We start from the raw sequence: 22626 nt of genomic DNA on the forward strand, positions 1-22626 counted from the left end.
TGAAGACATAGAATTACATTTAAGGATTCTTTTAAAAACAAAAACAGAAATAAGGAAAACTCAGGCAAGCACTGAACATATATAATGGACATGTCCAGTTTCTGCTGTATTATTTTATTTTCACAAATGTTTAAAGTTTTTCCACATCGAAGGAAGAAAAAGCAAATTTAAGCAAACACACAGAAGGAATGTCAAGAAATCTCAATAGAACCTGACCTGCATGGACAGAGGCTGACTTTATCTCCTCAACATACTCCACTCCCACTAAATACATCCTGCACTCCCACTAAATACATCCTCCACTCCCACCAGATATGTCTGTGTCAGTCAGGATTAATAGTGACTAGGATGGAAGAGGAGGTAAGGTGATATCCATGGGGGTGAAGCAGACGTTTAGCTATTTGTAGAGCTATCAGAGTCAAACTTTTTACAAACCTTAACTGTTTATTAACTGTTCAGTCCCTACGAGGGTCCTTCAGTACCTGACATTAAATTTGGAAAAAAAAATAAATGTGTATCTCTTCAGCTGGATTGATTAGAAAGCATGAAATACCCAACTGTGGACACACAGCTATGAACAGTTATTTATGAGGTACCGGGAGCCTCATTGGAAATGTACCCTAATACACTATGTCATGTGATGTTAGCAGCCTCAGTGAAAGTGGAAAGAGTCAGTCAGTTCAAGTGATCTATTTAGTAAAAATCAAGTTAATAGGAACAAGCAAGTAAATAGGAAAATATTTATTGCAAATGCTGAGAAGTGTGGCAAGTACAGGATCAATAAAATTAGGCCATAGGAGCAAGTTTTAAATTCCCCAGTGGAGCTTAATTTACCTCTATAAGGACAAAAACGAAGAAAGGAATATCCTAACTTCAGAGACTACTAATGGCTACTCATTTAGGACACAGGGGTTGTGTTGTTTTAACATACATTAAAATAATGCCATTTTTATAATCTAGATGAAATAGGTGTAAAAATAACAAAATGTGCATATCAGTGATAGTGGTCTAATGTGTGTGTGTGTGTGTGTGTGTGTGTGTGAGTGTTTATATATATGATGTGTATCACCATTGCACTGGAATTCACTATTTCACTAATGAGGACAGGCTGGTTCAAGAATCAGAGTGTCTTTACTTCCTTACAACTGAGATTATGAATGTATGCTCTAAGCCTGATTTGTTTTTCCCTTCTCATGTGTATATATGGGTGTGCACATATGTGTATGTAGTATACAAGTTGTATGCATGTTAAAATACATATGGTATGTGTACATGTGAAGGCCTAAGGTTGTTGTTGAAGGAATAATCCAGCATTGCTTCCTCACCCCCTCATTCACTGAGAGAGAATCTCTATTAAAGCCAGAACTTACTGATAAATCTCTTCTTCCAAGACAGCTTGTACTGAGGATTCTTTATCCCTTCCTTCAGTGACTGGGATTACAAGTAGGTTCCCATACTCATGCAGCATTTACATGGGTTCTCTGACCCAACCTCAATCCTAAACTTAAACTGCAAGCATTTTAAGCCCTGAGCATCTCCCTCACATCTTCCCAGGATTGTTTACAGGGGCTCTGGCGATCAGACTAAGGTGTTCATGTCTGCCGGTCAACACTTTACCAACTGTGACAACGCCCCAGCCCTCAGAGAGGCTAATTTGCAAATGAATGAATGAAAAAAATACAATTATGCAAAATAAATGCTGAAATATTAAAACTGATCTTACTGATTCGAGTGATTTTGTTATGTGAAAGTTCGAGGTTTTGTATCCTCGTGCATCCATCCAAACCATGAATAGACGTCAGCAGGTTATTATTAAGAAGAAGGACACAGAGATTTTCCATATTTTCACAATTGATAATCTCAATGTGGTTTTCCTAAAGCAGAGAAAGAGCAAATACAATAATTTTATTTCCATACTTTATCAATATAATACTTAATCCTTTCAAAATATTAAGGTTGAGATACAATGTCTAAATCGACACATAAGTCTCTAGTTTCTAAACTAATCATGCAAATAACTATGCTATGAAGAAGAAAAATTAATACACAAAGAAGTAGCTATTTTTACGTTGGCTTAATAGTCTTTAAAATATAGAAGATAATGCAACAAAATACTTGAACAACCTAAATAAGCACAGTGGAATATTAGTCAATTATGTTGTTTGTGTTTTCAGGCTGTGGTGATTTACTGAGCCCATTCTCACCATGATTCCTGAGTGGACGGGTGGGGAAGGGGCTTCTCATCTTACTGGGCATCTCTCTGACTTGTAAGGACCATGCTTTCACAAGTGTATGTGAGGAAGGGTAAGAAAAAGCTGCTCATACACCATGCAAAGTTTATGAACTGATGGCATAAACTAATGAGATTCTGTGGTCTTTGGGATGTGAGCCTATTTTCTAATCATAAGGAAGACACTGGGTGGCAGATTGTGAAGGAACATGAGTTGGAAAATCTCTTAGACAACCCAGTATTGGCACACATGTGGTTCCCTCCCGCATGAACTCACAGCTTAGCCAATGAAACAGTGGATGACATGGGATAGGTGCTTGATGTGCACTTGCATACTGACACATGACTGCATGAATGCCCACTCTTGGAAACGAAGAACCCCTAACAGTTACAAAATAGTCTAACCTTTGAGACTGCCTTATCAATAGCCAAAAAAGTAGGATTTTTTTTGATATTCTCAACCCAGCTAATATGTGACAATTATAAAAGAGACTAAGTTACAATGTATAAAATGTTCAGCCAGGCTTGCCTGCAGAGTCACAAGAAATCACATGATGTTTTAAAGAATGTTTAAATACTATTTTAAAGAATGTTGTCACCATAACATTTACAAAACAAAACCATTCGTTACTGGCTCAGAATATCTTCAGCCTATCTACTCAGTCCCCTTAGGGCCGTGGTGCTTGCTTTAAACCTCATGCATCAAGCTATTTTATTGCTTCTTCAAAATCATCATATCCGAAATCTAAATATGCAGCTAGTTAGTATCTATTGCATGGCAAACGCTAAAAACAAGCAACTTGCCTGCGCATCAATGTATTTAAGGTTTTTGCAGTGGTTCAGGCCATGCAGAGAAGTTAAGCCGCAGCGTCGGAGGGACAGAAGCTGAAGATTTGGGCACTCTGCCAGTGTAGAGAGGCTACAGCCGGGCAAATCCTGAAATGTAATGGCTGTGACCTAGAGATTTCAAAGAAACTGTGATGAGCGACACTGTGGAACAGCACAATAGAGATTAGCCTTCCAAGGTTCTGAAAAATTCTTCTAAGTAATTGTACTTCTGAGTACCTATCTGGTCTCATTTTCTTGCAACATAGCAAGATAACTTTTGCAATCATTCATAATAAATTCAAGTTGAAAGGTAAACATGAAAGCAATGTGGCAATCCCCTAATAAGTTTCTCCTTAATTTTTGGCATTTTTTCATTGTTTTCAGGCTTTGAAATACTTTGCATACTATAGCATAAAGGTCTATGCTATGTTTCTAACAGTAGAGTTGAGATTCCTGGATCTCTGACAGGGACAAACATGGATGGAGATACATTTGGCCCATTTCTTGCTTAACCAACAAAGGTAATAACATATTTCTTACACTTAGGTAAATAAAGATTCTACTTTCATAATCATGTCAGAGTATAATGAGTATTCATTATCTAAAGCCATTCACGCAACCAATTATCTTTCAAATTTTTAGGAATGAAAATATATCATCCACTTAAGTGACAATAGCAAATGTATTTCTTATTGACTTTGAATGCAAACAGATAAATTCTATAATTAGAAAGTTGGCCATGCACTAAAAAATGAAAACAATTAGACTCAGAATCGAATAACTCAAAATTTGACAATTACAGAAAGCTATGTAATAATGAAGGTAGATTGGCCATGACACAATTATTCTGCCTTATTTGATAACATCCCTATTTCAGTAAACTATATAGTCACAATAAGATTTTACTTACTTATGAGGAGCAAGCTTTCTAATTTCTGTGGTTTTATTTCATTACAATTTATGAATGAAAGTTATGTTGGCACCTTGTTATGGGGAGTTCTACAATATACCTTTCACTTTTTTGAATATTAAAAAAATTCTAAGATATATAAATGTATCTTATACCCTAACCTAAAGTTTTATAAACTTATGACATCAAAATAGTGTTTATATTTATTGTTTGACACATACATTATAGAAGTTACATGCTTTAAATCCCTCAAATTCAGGTAAATACAGAATTATTAATAATATGTGCCCATTACTGTTTAATCAGCTTGAAAAAACATCAGTTGGAGCATCAGGGAGTTTGACTAAATGGCTCTAAAATTTAAAAAATAAATTGTTTCAACTTGTAGCAAAACTTAAATATATTTATAGCAGTCATATTTTCTTTTCCCGTTATGAACAATATAAACACATATTTGAAAGCTTTGTGTCTCAAACTCTTGTGGTCAGAGAATGAACTTTTCCATCTACAGAACCTATGATTAATTCATTGTCTTCATAATTATTAATATTTTCATTTAATCACATATTTTCAAATATATTTTTTATATATAAAGTTTATATATGTGTATATATATATATTACTTAAGACTGCTATAATCTTTTAGAGATTTAATTAGAATTATCCTTATGCTTAACCTTTACCCCCATCACTTTAAAAAAAAACCTTCCAAAGGTGATGTTCAAAATCAGGCTAGGCATAGAGTTGTGAAGCTAAATGGCTAGAGAATCAAAGTAGGAAAGTTACAGTGGACGAAAAAAAACACTATGATAAACGACTTATCAGAAAAATTTCAGAAACTTTCTGGAAATTAAAATAGTATTTTGTAGTATCTCAGTATTTCTATGACACAATAAGACATATTTTTCACTTTTATAAAATACATTTGAAACTTCAAAGAAAAATGTAGTTTGGGTCAGTAGATTTAGTGACAGAGAAATATGCTAGAGTTCTGGGGACCACAGTTAATCGAATCAGCCTGTCTACAAGTGCTAAGCCATCACTTCAGAGACTCGAATAATAGGTAATATTTGCTCAATCAATTAACCAGAAGACCTAGTTCAGATTTTAGGTGATGCTCAGATGACGAAGCATCACTCTAAAAGATATAAAGAGAGCTAATTTCCCTTTTGAGGAAACTGACAGGAGTTCTCAATAAAGAACAGGACTTGGCTAGAAGACACATCCAGGAGAAAGGTCAGTACTCTCCTCATTGAAAAGGAAGAGACCAGCTAGTAACAAGGACCAATAATTTGGTTTCTCTGACTTAAGATTTATTTTAAAAGCAGTCCACACTAGAAGTGTCACCTGTAGCTAGCTCTCAGTTATGTACATGACGGTAGCTTTTTAAGTAATGGTCACTGTTATCATAATGAAAAGTCTGAAACAAACTTAGGGAAAGAAAACCATAGAAAGACTGGGCCTAGAAACAGTACAAACAGTGAAGAACCACAGAGATCTGTATGTAGCTGCACAGAGCTGGTAACCATGGTCAATGACTAAGAAACAGACAAAACTTCACTCGGTAAGTTCTAACTCTTGTTTCTTATGTTGACTTTCTTCAACTGAGATGTCTCTTCTAAATCTCATCACCAGATGGAAATGGTAGTGTAGCCCTGCAATTCCAAGCTCAGAGGGTTGAGGCAGGAGCATAACACATTTAATCCACCAAGGCTGCACATTGAGCTCAAAGCTAGCCTGGGAAATTCTATGAGACCCTGTCTCAAACCATTTTTTTTTCTTACCAAAGGGCAAGGCATACAGTTAAGTTGTAGGGTTCTTGCTAGCATAGGTCAATCCTGAATACACAAAGAAAGTAAATCAACAAACCCAATTAATTTATTTTCCTTTCACAGAACACACAGGAATCGTATTTATGGCATCCAAAATTTATGGAGCATTTCTTTACTCATGTTCCATAGGGACAAAGGCTCCATTTTCTGTTCAGCTCACCAATAATTACTGGTCAAATATATTAGACAAATGAAAAACTTCCAAGTGAATAAAACCCTGTTTGTTTATTAGTATTTTGATTTGTCTGGGCAACTGTCTATATAAAAAATGGAGGGTAGCTTGATCAGAGAACACTTGAGTGGCATACACAAGGGTCCAACCTAAAGCAACAAAAAGGACAAGCATTCATAGTACTGTAGGCTTATGATCCAGGCACATGGGATATGAGGAAAGTGTACATGAGTTTAGGGTCAGTGTTTGTGCCATGGCAAGAGGCCATCAATTTTCTCTTTAAATAAACATTAAGTCATAAAAGGCCACAAAGCGATAAAATATTTTAATGGAAAGGTTCTGTAGAAGATCTGGGGTCACCTGTGAATAGCTTACTGTCTATAGGCTTGTTCTGTTATACAAGAGGACACTCTTCATCCACCTTCGTGATGCAGGGACTCGTGTCCTCTGAGGTAGCTAATCTTCAGAACCACAGTCCCTCATAGAGATCAAGAGAGGATCCAGTGACACCTATCACATTATTGGTAATTGTCCTTCCATTCCATTTTGAGGACACAATGCCGGAAGTCAACCTCCTACTCCAACTGAGACACAAAAGGGCTTTGATTTGGAGCCTCTCCCTAACATGTGCTGGAGCTTGCCTCCACACTGATGGATGGAACTTGTATCTCTCTTCTGTGCGTAATCAGCTTCCATGTGTGATAAGTAATCTTAGGGCCCAGTGTCCCTAGATATTCTATAGCATAAAAATAGAATTCCAAAGGTCTCTTGCAAACCGGGTTATTATGATCTTAAATATCTACCCAGATTGTATCTAACAGTAGTTGCCTGGAATTTGATTTTTAGCTTCAGTGACAGTCAGATCTCACCATGTACAATCTACCCCAATAATCAAGTGATAGAATGCAGCTTTAAACTCAATTCCTAAAACTAAAATTATAAAAAAAGTTTTCATGCCTCTAAAATAAACTTTACTAAATATATTTGACTTTCAAGCCTCAACTAAATAAAAACTGTAACTCGTTTGAAGCATTTTATAATCAAAATTCCTTATACGTAGGTTTCTATGTCAAGTTCGTTTGATGTTGGGTCCTCCATAAAATAAAATTAGTAGCACTTAATGAAAACTATGCTGTTTCCAGCCTCCGTATATTGCAGCTATATGGCATATGGTTACATAACATTGCCACATGGGAAATCTAGGGCCTGCCATCCTGTTAGCACCTCCTCCACTGCAGTAACCATTTTCGTGTGAATGTAGACAGAGTGTTTGCCCCAATATGGACTAAACTCCTAAACAGCAAAAGCACTGTGTCTTTGTATAGTTCCAACCATAATTTCCAGATGTTCATACAGGGCCTTGAATCAGGACTCAAGACATTGAAAAGTATAAATCAAGGCTCTTTAGATTGCTGAAGTGGGTAAGGTCCTGAATAATTTTACTCGAGGTCTTAAAACTATAAGCCCTCTGAAGCAAGACAGCGTGTCTTTAGTAATGTCATCTACGAAAAGGCATAATTCTTACACATGAAACCATTCAAAGGCAAAATCACATTATAGAAAATTAACTTTTCATTCAACATAAAAATATTATTGCGAGATTATAAATACCTGCTGTAACGTCTTCCAAGGGCCATGCTGAAGAATGGCTGATGTATCCAAAGGAGGCATTGTATCTGCTGGACACTTCACAAGTCTCTTTTTCTTAACTATTTTCTTGAGTTGATTTTGCTCGAAGATTTCAGACCAAGGTTTAAATGATTTCATCCAAGCTAATCTCCTTTCCTCAACTGAAGATAAAATGGCTACCCGTGACACAGAGCAGGCCAGGACACCATTGTTTTTAGCTTTAGTTTGCTTCCATTGTTCAGGAACGTCTTTAATCTCAGCTTTAGGAGGGTCCCCTTCTTCAGTGTCCACGGGGCTATTAGCACGGTGACTGCCAGCCTCTACAGTGGGAGCCAGTTTGCCTGAGACAGAACCCTGCTGGTTTGTCTTGTCTTCTGTATGCACCAAGGCATCCGAGGTAATGACGACAGAATCGCAAGTCAGCACATTATCTTTTAAGATTTCCTCAACTCTTCTTGATTTTAAATCAATTTCTCTGTCTTCTAGCATCACATTTCTTTCTATAGGTTCTGGATTTTTTAGTAATAGTGATAGTGGGTCTTTTTGCATGGGAGTATTTGAAGAATTATTCTCCTCATGCAATGATCCATCTTGCTCTGTGATGTCTGTTTTTTCTATCTTTTCAGCCAATCTCTCTTGATTATCTGTTATGATTTCCTGTTCTCCATTATTGACTTCTTCCCTCATTTCTTGTATGTATTCAGACATTGTTTGGGTTTCTTGTCTCACACACTCATTTGTGGCATGCTCCACATTTTCCTTATTTTGAGTTTGAGGCTTTAGTTCTTGTCCCTGGCACTGTGCATTGATGTTTTCCTTCAGGTCTGAGTTTTTCAATTCATTTTTTTGGTCTATATTTTCAAAGTTCAATTCTTGGTTAGCCAATTTTTCTGAACATTGTTTCTTTGGTAAGTTCTCACCTTTTTCATTCATTTTTAATTTTGATACATTGTCATTTTTTTCAATTGTTTTTAATTTTGGTAGGTTTTCATTTATTTTTAATTTTGGTAAGTTTTCATGAATTTTTAATTTTGGTAAGTTTTCACGAATTTTTAATTTTGGTAAGTTTTCATTAATTTTTAATTTTGGTAAGTTTTCATTTTTTTCATTAGTTTTTAATTCTGTCAAAATTCCCTGGCTTGGTTTCAATGTTACTCCTATTGATTCTGTCAACACAAGCTGTTTATGCACATTTTCTCTCTTGGTTGACTGCTGAACCAGACAAACATCTTCATGCTCCTTTGAGTTGGTGTTCACTAATTCATTGGATATAGCATCCTTATCCTTTGACATATTTGTTACAGCTAGCTGCTTGGTATGACTGCCCTCCTTCTTTAAAGCACAGGTTATGACTTTCGGATGGTGGGCATCTTCCCTTGGTCTCATTTTGTCCTTGTTTCGTTGTTCCTCTCTTTTTTGTTTCAGGATGCTCTTTTTCTCTTCGTATTCCCTTTCCCTCCTCCTTCTTTCCTCGAGCATCTTCTTCTTTCTCTCCTCCTCCATCCTCTGCCCCTCTTCAATTCTTTTTCTTCTCTCTTCCTCCTTCTGTCGGATCTTTGCTTCCTTCTCTTTCCACTCCTGTTCTTTCTTTTTCTTATTTTCTATTTGCTCTCTTATGATTGGGCTATATTTTCGGTAAGTTACAAAAGCTCTATATTTAGCTTGAACTTTTACAGCTGCATTATGCTGCAATTTTAGCAACCGTGCTTTTTCTCTTTCCTGTAGCTCACTTAATCGTGTTCTTTCCTCCTCCATCTGTAAATGCAAGTTTCTAATGAGTTCCTAAAAAGAAGTAAGACAAATTGTAATGAGCATCAGCTGAACTGGCAATTTTATAAGTAGATTAAAAGCAACAAAAAACCTAACTCCAGAGTCAAATTACTATAAAGCTCATTGAGAAAAAAGTCACTTATTTCATAGGAAGCTAATTTTTTAATATATAGATAATTGGGTCATATTGGGAAGTTGATAATACTCTTTTAAAGTATGAGCCAATGAATTAGCAAGTAGGACATTGTCTGCAGGTAGAAAGCATTTGGAATCAAAACGGTAGAGAAAACACAAATGGAGAAACAGGCCACAGGCCATGGGACTCAACTTCCTGACATGGATGATGTAATAATGGAGAATAAAACAAAAGTAAAAAGACACAAGTAATATAGCAAATTTTAAAGAATATTGGCAGGTAGGGCAAGTCAACAAGTAGGAGGAATAAACATTACATACTGGATGAAATCCTTAACATAAAGGTAAGCTTTATGAGGGGCAGGAGAGATGGTTCAGTGGTTAAAAGCACTGGATGCTCTTCCACAGGTTGTGAGTTCAATTCCCAGCAACCACATGGTGGGTCACAACCATCTGTAATGAGAGCTGGTGCCCTCTTCTGGTGTGTCAGCATATATGAACGCAGAATGTTGTATACATAATAAATATATATTTTAAAAAGATAAGCTTTATGAATAATATATACACTAGAATGGTTTTCCACTCAAAAAAAGAAATCTGGAAAAATGAAAAAGGAATGGCTGGGTGACTGATGATCTAAAGAAAAACATTTTTAAAAGCTTTTATTTATTTCAAATCAATAATATGTATATATATGCAGAAAAGCACAAAATAAAGGAATAAGACAGATAAACACAAGAGACTTACATATGATCATTAGGCATCCCAGAATTAAGATCTGAGAATAACTGAAGGGCTAAAATTATTATAAATTATTTTTGTATACAAATAAATATACAATTTCTTGTATACTAACACACATACAGTCATAGGAAAAACAGCAGAGTTAACTTTATAGCCCGTCTCTCAACACACACATGACACATTTACACAGATACCCGAATTACAGAAATCTCCATGCAAGCATGTACTCTTTTTGTTTTTTTTTTTTTCACTTTTAACCACTTAGCAAAATGTTTGACATATAGTTAAAAAGACTAAATCTATACAGGCCAACATATAATGTGAAAAATCTTAAAGCTTCAAAAGAATATATGGGTTAACCATAAAATCTGCAGTCACTAAAATGAATAAATATGTAATCTAATCATATCATTGAATTGTCAGGAGTCATAAGAAATTGGCCTGAATTTTAGGCTCAAAGTATAAACTAAAATAAAAATATTTTTTGCTTGGTAAAAATTGGAAAAATTTCCTATTCAAAACTGATTTTTATGATCCAAAAAATAAAGCAGTAAATGTCAAATGAATACAAAAAACAGACAGAGACCCAGGAACTAAAGAAAACTGAGGAGAAATGAAGTCATGGAGTCACTCAATTGCTACATTTCTTCTTCCTTAATTTAACTTTTGAAGTCAGATATTGGTCTTAGTTTTTATTCATATGTTTAAGGTAATACATTTTGTCACTATAGATTCTTCCAATATTTCCTTGTTCCTTGACTTGAATTTTAGTAATTGCACTCCTCTATTTCCGCATGTCATTTTCACAGTATGTATTACTACTTGCGCATCACCATCCTTGAGTATTTATTTTAGAACTGTATTTAAAAACAACCCCCCCTTTGACCATTATGCCTTTACCTACCTCTTATGATTCACACACTCTCTCTTCTTTCAAGATTACTATCGCAGTATTAGATCTTATCACAAGTGTTTTCCAGGCTGTTTTCTGTGTTTCCTATTTTGTTGTCCTTTCTCCTCACCACTCTGGACATTGCTGTTAAACTCTCTTCTGCTTCACTAATTCCCCACTACATATTGAATATAGTGTCACACTCATTCATGAAATTTTAATGTTAACATTAAATTTCATAGAACAGACATTTACTACTTTGTGACAGATTATAAGTTTCTTTTAAACATCTGTTTAATTGGTCAGCTGCTGAATGAGAGTCGTGGTTACTTTAGTGGATCCATCTTATCAGACATTTGGATGGCATGTCACTTATACTGATGTATTTTCCTCTTATCACTCAAAGGATTTTTCTATTTACCTGTCTAGTGATTTTTGCATTTAAATACATATAATATAAACCTTCCTTTGCAGGAGTGTATAAAGGGAAGACTTAAGGGAGGGGAGGGAAGGAGGAGGAAATGGAAATCTTGAATAAAAAAATGAGAAAAAAAAAAGATGTTGTAAACCATGACTCGGGACCATTTCCTGGGAACCTGGGTATGGACCTGGCCAGAGCCCATCCACCTGACCAGTATTTGATTAAAGTTTGATTCAAATTTGGCTTTAAAAAAAAAATACAAAGAAAGAAAGTCATGAACAGTAGGATAACATTAATTTATCTACTCTCTATTGGAGATTTAAATGAAAATTCTTATCTATTTTATATTTGTAATGTTTAAGTAAAGTTATATAAAAATTATGGAAGTCAACAAAAAATAAACTGAAATATTTATGATAACTATATTACCTTAAGTTCAAAATCCTTTGATACACTCAAACAATTTTGTCAAGATACAGTAATGTTTCTTCAAATCTTCAAATATTATAGAATATTCAAATGGAAAACAACAATATATGAATGCAATAACATATACATACCTCATGCTGTCTATATTTTTCTTGCCATATTTTCTCTTCTTGAAGAAGTTCATCATTCATTTTATCCTGATCTTGCTGAATGTAGAATAACATCAGAGTATTATTATATTCAAAGATCAAAAATATATTCACTATATCAGATTCTTTCAACACATTTATTAACAAGGATTAAATGTGAAAATCTTGCATCATCATTATTATTAATGAAAACTTAAGATGACTAAATACCTCTTAAGGATACAAAGAACTGCTGAAGGCATCACTATTCCTGATCAAGCTGTACTACAGACCACAAACCATAGTAATAAAAACAGCATGGTAATGGCACAAAGGCTGACATGTTGATCAATGGAATCAAATTGAAGAACAGGATATAAATATACACACCTAAACATACCTGATTTTTTTATAAAAAAAAAAACAGAAAGACATATTGGGAAAGAGACAGCATTTTCAAAATTTCACTGAAACTGGATGGCTGCATGTGGAAGAATAAAAATAAATTCATACTTAACGCCTTGCACAAAACTCAACTCCAAAGGGATCAAAGGCCTAAACCTAAGGTCAAATACATTGACTGTGACAGAAAAGAAAGTGAACAAGAGTCTTGAACTCATTGCACAGGAAAAGATTTTCTGAACAGAATGGTTAGCACAGGTACTAAGAACAACAATAAATGGGACCTTATGAAATTGTAAAACTTCTGTAAGGCAAAGGACCTTGTCATTCAGATAAAGCAGCAAGCTATAGAAGGAAAAAGATTTTTAACAACCAGTTATCTAATCGAAAGCTAACATCTAACATATAAAAAAGAACTCAAAATCTATATCAAGCAAACAATCCAGTTACAAAACTGTGCTCATATTTAACGATAAAATGCTCAGTAGAGGAAACTAGAATGGCTGAGAAGCACTTCAAGGAATGGTCAATATCCTCAGTCATTAGGAAAATGTGAATACAAACTATCTTGAAACAGTCAGAAGGGCCATATCAATAAAACAAATGACAACCCCTGCTGACAAGGATTTGTGAGAATGCAAATGTTATAGCCACCTTGGAAATTCGTGTGCTGACTTCTCAGGAAGCTGGGAGTGGAGCTACCTCAAGATCCCTCAAGGGGCACATACCTCGAGGACACTTCATCCTACTAATCAGAGACACGTTTGCTCACTTGCTCAACCCTGTTCATTGCTTCTTCATAATAAGAGTCAGAAATTGGGCACAGCTTAGATGTATCTTAATGGTTGAATGGATAGGAAGATGTGGTAAATTTAAACAATAGAGTATGAATCACCTGTTATGAAAATTAAATCATGAAATCCACAGGCAAAAAGATGGAGCTAAGTCAAATCATCCTGAGTGAGATGATAGCCTAGACCCAGAAAGACTTATGGCACGTATTCACTTCTATTTGGAAGTTAACTGTCAAATCTTCAATAATCAAGCTACAATTTGTAGAATCACATAGGTTAGGTATAAAGTAAGGTACCAGGGGGCAGGGATGGATCTAATTAGGAAGGGAAAACAGAATAGATAGTTGTGAATTGGCGAACCTGGAGGATATGATGAGGGATCTAACAGGAGGGGTAAAATGGGGGGGGGGGAATATGCAGACAGATGTCTAAAATTGAGGTCATTTGAGGAGTGGTATGGTAGCTTATTAAAATAGAAGATTAGATAGATAGATAGATAGATAGATAGATAGATAGATAGATAGATAGATAGATAGATAGATAGATAGATACCTAGAGATATAAAGATAATAAAGGTATATGTGGTGTAGGAGAAAGGTGAACACAAACCCAACTACAAACCCTACAATGGCAACCTGTATGCAAGATAAGCAAGTACAACAGTGGCACAAGGCTTATTGGAGTAACCAATCAATATCTGATTTATGCTAAGGTTCACTCCATTAGACAAAACCCCTACCCGATACTGTATGAGTTTAGATATGCCAGTAACCTAGAAGAAACCAAACAATGCTGATCTGCTAAAGGAAGTTAGCAATACACATTTTATTATACTCAATTTATCTGTTCTTTGCTCATCCATCATCAGAAAAGCCTACTCCTGCAGCAGATCAGCAGTAATATCAAATTGATATTGAAAGACCTTGGAATACTCAGTCCTTAAAGGAATGTCTCCATCAAATACCCAATCCCCAGGCTCAAAGAACTCTCTAAGAAAGGAAGAGGAACAATTATAAAAAAGAGGGGATGAAGAATACTGAAATATCAAGGTCTTCTAAACACAACTGTGGCAGCATAAAAGGGCCTGCTGGGGTCTGCACCAGATGGGGATCCTTGCACAGACAGGTGAATACAAGCCCCCATCCTTAATCCAGAAGTTACCTCCAGCTGATAACTACCCGCAAATAAAAGTCAGTTTTCTCTAAGGGAGTCTCATGGGGGAAGAAAACCACTCTTAGGATAGGCCACATCACAAGCAGTAGATGGCAAAATCAAAACAAACTCAGAGACTTCTTTGGAGGTTTTTTTGTCTTATTAAGTCAAGACTTTTATTATATATTTAATGATTTTATAATAATAATTAGTAATAGTAGTAGTATTCTTATTTTGTGTATATATCATAGCTTACAGTTTTATGCTTTTATGTGATTTGTTTATTTTGTCTTATTCTAATTTGCTTGGTTTTATCTAATTTAATTTTTATTTTTATTTTTATCATTATTATTATTTTTATATGTTTGTGTATTTTCTAACAAAGACAGAAAGGGTATGGACCTAGATGGTAAGGAAGGTGGAGGTGAACTCGGAGGAGTTGGGGGAGGGGAAATGATAATCAAAAGAAGAAATTGTATGGAAAAATTCTATTTTCAATAAAAGAAAAAATGAGAATGTTTTTTGAACATAATATTAGCTACGGGGTCTTTATACAGGATGTAAACTTGAAATTAACATTAAAAATAGTCCTTTGATGAAACTGGGTGGATGAATTGGAAGACTACGTAGGTATCAGACCAATTAGAAAGCATAGCAAATATTCTCAGTCACTTGCAAACCTGGACTATTTCAAAGTGGCAATAAGAAACACAAACAAAAAAGGTGGATGATGTAATTATTAAAAAGTGGTAAGCAGGAAGAGTGGAAAAAGCAAAAGTGTTTCATATCAGATAAAGGAGGAAAACAGAAGGTTGGCAGAGTATCATGTAAAGGCAGACATAAATCTAAGCAGACATGGGTTAAGAGTTGCTAAATGTAATAAGGGAATAAAAACTGTGTGATCCAAAAAGTAAAAGAAAAAAAACAACCCTAAAGATAGATTAACATTCTGTGGGCATGAAATGGTTCAGAGGCCCAACAAGCAGGGCCTCTGAAAGTGTGACTATAGTATTTAGAGATCATGGATTAGCTCTTTCAAGACAGGTTTATTTGAAGGGATCATCATGATGGGAACCTACCAGGGTCAGGACCATGAAAGATCAGGAAATAGATATGTCAAAAGATAATACTTTAAGAACTCCAACTATTCTAAGCAGAGTTCAGAATGTAATGATGTACAACACAATACATGTGAGCACATAGCTTTTAGCTTGGTTTTAGAATCAGAAAATTGAACATAAAGATGAAAATTATAGAAGGAGGAAACTGAATGGAGCATGACGGTTGATATTATTAGCCTGACAAGATCGAGAATCCTGTAAGAGACAAACACCTGAGGTTGTTAGGGAGAAAATTTCAAGACTGGGTTAACTGAGATGAACTCCCATGCTAAATGTGAGCAGCACCATTCCACAGATGGGGGTCCCAGGATGAGTAAAAGGTACAAAGCAAGCTAAGCAGCAGCATGTAAATGGTGGCTCATTGGACCACTTGCTACCAAGTAATGGCAATATAGACTTTCTGTTAATTAGGAAAGCTTAGCCTTAGCTAAGCTGAACTAGGCTATTAAAACTTAAATTAACACACTTATATTAATCTATGTTCTGCCATGTAGCTTGTTACCTCTCCTCAGCCTAATTTGTCCAACTTCCTCTGTATCTCACTGGCAAATCCAGTTGCCTTCCAGATTTGTCCTGAGTTCCTCTGGCAAATTTCCTGTGCCTCAAATTCTTTCCCAGAGTTCCTCTATCTACCCAGAAGTCGCACCTATCCTGTCTTGCCTAGCAATGGCCATTCAGCTACTTATTAAACCAATCAGAAGTTTTAATAGGTAGGAAAATTAACCAGAGATACCTATTCACAGTGTACAAAAAAAATTATCCCACAACGGCAGCATTCATCTCTCTGCTGACAGAGGAGACAGTGTGACTAAATGCCTTCAATCCTAAAGCCATAGATTTCTGACCAGGCTGGACTGTTCTTAAATCTGTATCCAAAATAACCTCTTCCCTCCCTAAATTGCTTTCATCAGGTATTTCATCACAACTATGAGAAAAGTAAGTACGTTTCAGCACATACAAAAAAAAGTATGGGCAAAGTAACTGAAAATGAAGAGAAGTGAAGACTGAACATCTGGCAGAATGAAAAAGCCTTTCCTCTGAAAAGAGGTAAAGCAAAAAAGGACAAGTGCAGACACCGCGGGATACAGGAGGACAAGTGCAGACACCGCGGGATACAGGAGGAGAAATCAGATCAAACTTGTAACTGATGCAAAAAAAATAGGAGCAGTGGCAATAATGAGGGAGCAGATGCTGAGTGGAGGCCTGTAAGTTGGATGATAGAAGTTTCTAATGATGGACACGAAATATAGCCAAGAATACAACAGAGTATTACTAGGAAGACATTCCGTTCTCTATTTTGAATCCATCATAAAAATGTTGAACAATGCAATACAAAAACTTCCTAACTCCAACGAATAATAAAATGTACTTTTAGGAATTCATTAGATCGATGAATAACTCATTTCAGTGAAAAGTAGTGAAAAAATAATGCTCAGTTCCAAAAATTAGGCTACAGTCACGGACAACAGAGACTAGTATCATTCAAATATGTACCTGAGGGTTTAGCTTCCATGGAAACAAAAAGAGAAAAATAGCATAGGAGAATTGATGAGGTATCTTTTTTAAATGAAAACATCACTACTCAAATTAATGAAGCACTTCTGTGTAATTCAGAAAACATTTCTCCAACTAGCTCTATGTAGAGCATTCAAAGCCCCTGAATTCTGCATAATACACAAACCAACCTTAGTGAAAGGCAAAATTAGATCTTGTTTCTACACAGGCACACAATCCAAATTCCAAATTTTCTAAATTTACCAATAAGCTGTTAGTACAATTTGACTGTATAGATATCAACTTAGACACACCCAACAATTAGAAAAGAACTGAACAGTCTACAGTGAATAAACTTAGCTTAAGTTAGGGGCAGGACAGAGAATGTCACTTTAATTACTGAACGACTTTAACTTAATATGTCTTTTATAATGTGTCATATGACAGTCATTGCAAAGAATACATTATATAATCAAAGGATCTGTCTTTTCCTGTCATTCAAAAGCTATGGAAAAGAATTCGATTATGTTGCAAATTTTAGATTATGTAGGATATTCCTTGAAATTCTATAAATCCCAGTGGCCTCCATGATTAAAAGTTCACATCTGAAATTCTAATGGATCCTGATCAGGCATTTCCTCATCAACAGTGATTAAAAGCCACAGAGTAACTTCCTCCATTGATATAACAGTCAGACATCAGTACCTTTCAGTGGTACCTATGCTCCTAGGAAGAGCTGAAAGACACCATACCTTCTGAAGGCTTTCTAATTTTTCCTTTTCAACTTCAAACTGTTTTATCCAGCAATGTCTCTTTTCATCATCTTCTCGAAATTTCTGTTTTTCTATATCACTCTGAGCTTCGAGTGTTTCTTTATCTTTTTTTTCAAGTTCTTTTTGTTTGTCCTGCCAAGCTTCAAAAGACTTTCTACATCTTTCTTCTACTTCAAAGTATCCAAAACTCAAATCAGCATCATCTGCATTCATTCAGAGAAACATATGTACTATTCTTGAGATTAACTTATCATACTGATTTATTTTACTATATAAATACATTGTAAAAACATATTACCAAAGTAAATACATTTTGAAATTTAAATGGATTTCAACTGTTATACTTTGTATATGCACGATTCAACTGATTATACATGGAAATTCTATTATGGTCAATAAGGAAGTGCAATAACTTTCTTTAAAATATTCCCTAAAATTTAAAATAATGTTGCATTTATCTGTGCATATAGAGTTAAGTGACAGAGTTAAGAGATATTGTTCAGGATTGTTTTGGTTAATGGTCTTTTGTACTTCCATAAGAATTTTAGGATTTTCAAAAATTTCTTTGGAATATTACATTGAAATTTTTATGAGAATCATAGTGAATTTGTTAATTGATTATGGCTATTTACATAAAGTTAATGTTACCTACTATGTACATGATTTCTTCTTCAATTTCCTTCTTCAGCTTTTTTTTAAATTTTTCTTTTTAGAATTTTGCATGTGTATTTAAAATTGTCATTGTATGGTATGCTGACTTATTTTATGTCAACGTGATACAAGCTAAAATCATCTGAGAAGAAGAAACCGTAATTCTGAAAATGTCCCCATAAGATTAGGCTGTGGACAAGCCTCTAAGGCCATTTTTTTTTGTAATTAGTGGTGTTGATATGGGAACCCATTTTGAGTGGGGGTCACCCCTATAGTTCTGGAATTTTTAAGAATGCATGAAGAGGAAGGTATTGGAGAACCAGCCAGTAAGAAACATCTCCATAGCTTCTGCATCAGCTCCTGAATCTAGGTTTCTACCCTGTCTGAATTCCTGTACTGACTTCTTCCAATGAAAAATGTGATTAGAACGAATACACCAAATAAACCCTTTCCTCTCCAACTTGAATTTGGTCATGGCGTTTCATAACAGTAGGAACTTGAACTAAGACATGTGGTGAATGAGATGGTTTCCCTCATTTCTTTCTTAGTTTGTCTGTCTTAGTATCCGGGAAGGATGTTAATTTGAGTAGGTTAATTTCATAACTTGACATTTTGTTAAATATGTTAGTCACCTCTAAAAGACTTCTGGTGCATTCTTTAGGGGCCACTCATATAGAATCATGTATTCTGCAAGTAGAGGTATTTTGACTTATTCTTTTCATACTTATATCCATTTGATTTTCTTTGTTTGATTGATCTAGCTAAGACATCAAGAACTATATACTAAAAGGGTGTTCAACAGAGATACTTTGACTTCTTATGATCTTAATGGGAATGTCTCAAATTATATATGTTTTCAACATATAACATGAAGATGACTATCAGTTTGTCATAGGCAGCCTTTATTATGCTGAGACAAATTCCTTCCATCACAACTCTCAAAAACATATTTTTATGATGGAATGCTGGAGTCATTCACAGATACTTTCAGCATCAATTGAAATGAAGATACAATTTCCATCCTTGAGCTGACTTATACACTGATATCGATTTACATGTGTTGAAATATCCTAGTCTACCTGGAATGAAGCCAATTTGATGGCAAATGACTTTTTATTTTTTGTTTTTTTTTATATTTATTTATTTATTTATTATGTATACAGTATTCTGTCTGTGTGTATGCCTGCACACCAGAAGAGGGCACCAGACCCCATTACAGATGGTTGTGAGCCACCATGTGGTTGCTGGGAATTGAACTCAGGACCTTTGGAAGAGCAGGCAATGCTCTTAACCTCTGAGCCATCTCTCCAGCCCCGCAAATGACTTTTTAAAACTAACTAAACATTTCATATCATTTTCATCCTTACCCATCTCCCTTCCAACTCATCCCATGCTTTTTTTTGGAGTGTTAGTGAATTCAACTTGAAAGAATTTTATTGAAAACAAATGACTTTCAAATTTTAAAAATTTTGTAATTCTGTGTTTACAAGTGCCACAAAGAAGAAATTTCAATGCACTTTGATATACAACATAATTTTTTTTTGAAAATATGACTGGGAATATTGCCCACCTGCTAAAATATTCTCATCCATGGGTGTGTCAAGAGGAACAGTCTCAGGAACAGAAACGGACCTGGCAGAATCAGTTAGACTTCTCATAAATTCTTCCTTTTCTATTACAGATAATATCTAAGAGGTTAAAATGGTATCTTTATTATTTAATTATTAAAGAAAGATAAAATAGAAAAAACTATGATTTTAATATTTCTAAATATTAATAAGGAGAATTTGATATAATGTAAATCCTTTCAAATACATTACTAATTACTTTATAAGTATATTTTATTCTCATAAACCTACTTTCTGATGGATTTTTATCCTTTTTATCTATGGTGATTGTTGATGTACATAGGCTATTAACATATTCAGTATAATAAAAAGAGAACTATTATTTACTTAAATGTGAATTGTGCACATAGTTCTGACTAAGTATCGCATAATTATAAATTCAATGTACTTTAAAATAAACAGTCTTCAATTTAAAATAAAATGTCTTCAATGAGAAAAGAATTCAAAATTGGTACTTGAAATCTGAGGGTTAATAAAAAGGAAGCAAAATATTTTTTCAAGCTGTGCTTCAATTCTTACAAAGTAGGAACAGAACTAGATAAAATAGACCAATATTATAACCGAATCTAAAAAGAAAGTCTTTCAAAGACATTCTTCATAACATATTTTGGGGGTTTCAAACTATGAAATGCTAGACTTGACTTTGATATTTCCAGAAATTTTATTCTGTGTTTTTTCTCAAGAGTAATACAAAATCTTCCACATCTCTATATTCTCTGAGGTATTTAAAATAATGTTGTGAAAGCACTATAATATATTCATTTTCTTGCTCCAAAAAATGATAACTGCAAAATTAATATTTTACTGTTCTTTGTATATGAACATTTATTTCCCAAATACTTATGATAAATCACTACCTTAATGACTGAAATTTGTGTAGTTTTATATAATATGCCAGCAGATACCATGAAATCAAAGACTATTTACTTAAAATCATCTAATTGAAGTTAATAAACTAACTTTCAATGTAAGAAAAACATAACAAATTCGTAAGTGCAATGTGAGTACTTTCATTTGGATGTCAATCACATACCTTCATTAACTGCTCAGAATCTGCTTTTGATTCAGCTGGTGATCCAGTCCTCAAATGCACACGACTGTTAGAAACTGTACCATAACTACAACCTAGAAAAAGAAATAATTCTAATTTCAAATATTAGAATATATGTCAAAACCTCCAACCTTTTAATTACCCTTTATCTTCCTTTCTATCAACATACTTCACCAGTAACCGTAACTCCACAGACTAGAAAATAACTATTAAAAAGTTGTAAGAGATTTATCATTATTTTAAAATAAAAACAATCATCTAGAGCACTCTATCTTGTTCCCATTGTTCATATTCTAGAATGAGTTTTATTTTTTATGCATATAGAATCATTCTTTCTTGATAATGTGTGAACCAATTCTTAAAAAGACATGGATAAGCAAACCTCTACTCAATTGAGATAGGTAAGTAACCTCACCAAAAAGAAACTATGTAAGTCAAACTTGGTAAACCAACAGGATCATTAAGGTTATTTACATAATATGGGTAAGGGTTTTCTTACAAGAACAGAAATGATGCAAAAACAGCTCTGTCAACACAGTTCACACCAGCATCACTGAGTTCACACCACCATCACTGATCGTCAGCACAGTTCACACCAGCACCACTGATCATCAGCACAGTTCACACCAGCATCACTAATCATCAGCACAGTTCACACCAGCATCACTGATCATCAGCACAGTTCACAGCAGTATCACTGATCATCAGCACAGTTCACAGCAGCATCATTGAGTTCACACCACCATCACTGATCATCTACACAGTTCACACCAGCATCATTGAGTTCACACCAGCATCACTGATCATCAACACAGTTCACACCAGCACCACTGATCATCAACACAGTTCACACCAGTATCACTGATAGCTTAAGAAAACTGGAACCCTGGATCCCACTATCTGATTTAAAATGGACTCTAATTGTTAAAGAATATCTCTTGAAAGCAACTCAGTTGGTCTCAACCTCTCTGAAGCAGCTTCCTGTTCTCTCCATCTCCCAGGCAGCTATGATGACCTGGAACCTTTTCTGGGCAGTTACACTAGACAGAGACTCTACTAGGTAGGAAGGTTCACCTTATGATGTCTCTAAGCAGTTTTGATGTTCATATAAGTCTGAGGAATAAGGGACCTAGCGTGTTTCAGAAATTTTTGAAGCTTTGTGGATGGTTAGTTCCTAAGTCTTAGGGAGCCCCTTTTTAGATAGTTTGAGTCTTTTTGAACTTCCCGAAGGATGGAATATTTCACATCCCTGAGTGTTGAGGAGCTTCCCTCCAAAACGGAGTGTTTTATTTAAAAGGAAACTGCATACGTATATTGTATACAATGACACATTGATCAGTAATATAGCAAGGCTCAATGCTATTTGCTAGAAACTGGCAATAGAATCTTCTGCAATATATGAAAACATTTTACTACACATGCTAATTTAAAAGTTTAAAA

At 34.9% G+C, this 22626-nt stretch overlaps 1 protein-coding gene across 1 annotated transcript in view; it reads right to left on the minus strand.

The window, feature by feature from the left end:
- Lrriq1 (leucine rich repeats and IQ motif containing 1) overlaps positions 1 to 22626 on the minus strand; it is a 140471-nt gene that overhangs the window by 113430 nt on the left and 4415 nt on the right. Inside the window, exons 3-10 of the mRNA XM_038314967.1 lie at positions 21169 to 21260; positions 20078 to 20195; positions 17836 to 18059; positions 12124 to 12198; positions 8648 to 9383; positions 7584 to 8521; positions 3035 to 3187; positions 1724 to 1874 (exon numbers count right to left, since the gene is read on the minus strand). Coding sequence (XP_038170895.1) covers positions 1724 to 1874; positions 3035 to 3187; positions 7584 to 8521; positions 8648 to 9383; positions 12124 to 12198; positions 17836 to 18059; positions 20078 to 20195; positions 21169 to 21260 — 2487 coding nt within the window. The remainder of the gene's footprint in view (positions 1 to 1723; positions 1875 to 3034; positions 3188 to 7583; positions 8522 to 8647; positions 9384 to 12123; positions 12199 to 17835; positions 18060 to 20077; positions 20196 to 21168; positions 21261 to 22626) is intronic.

The sequence above is a fragment of the Arvicola amphibius genome, chromosome 17 (genome assembly GCF_903992535.2).
Source record: "Arvicola amphibius chromosome 17, mArvAmp1.2, whole genome shotgun sequence".
Classification (NCBI taxonomy): domain Eukaryota; kingdom Metazoa; phylum Chordata; class Mammalia; order Rodentia; family Cricetidae; genus Arvicola; species Arvicola amphibius.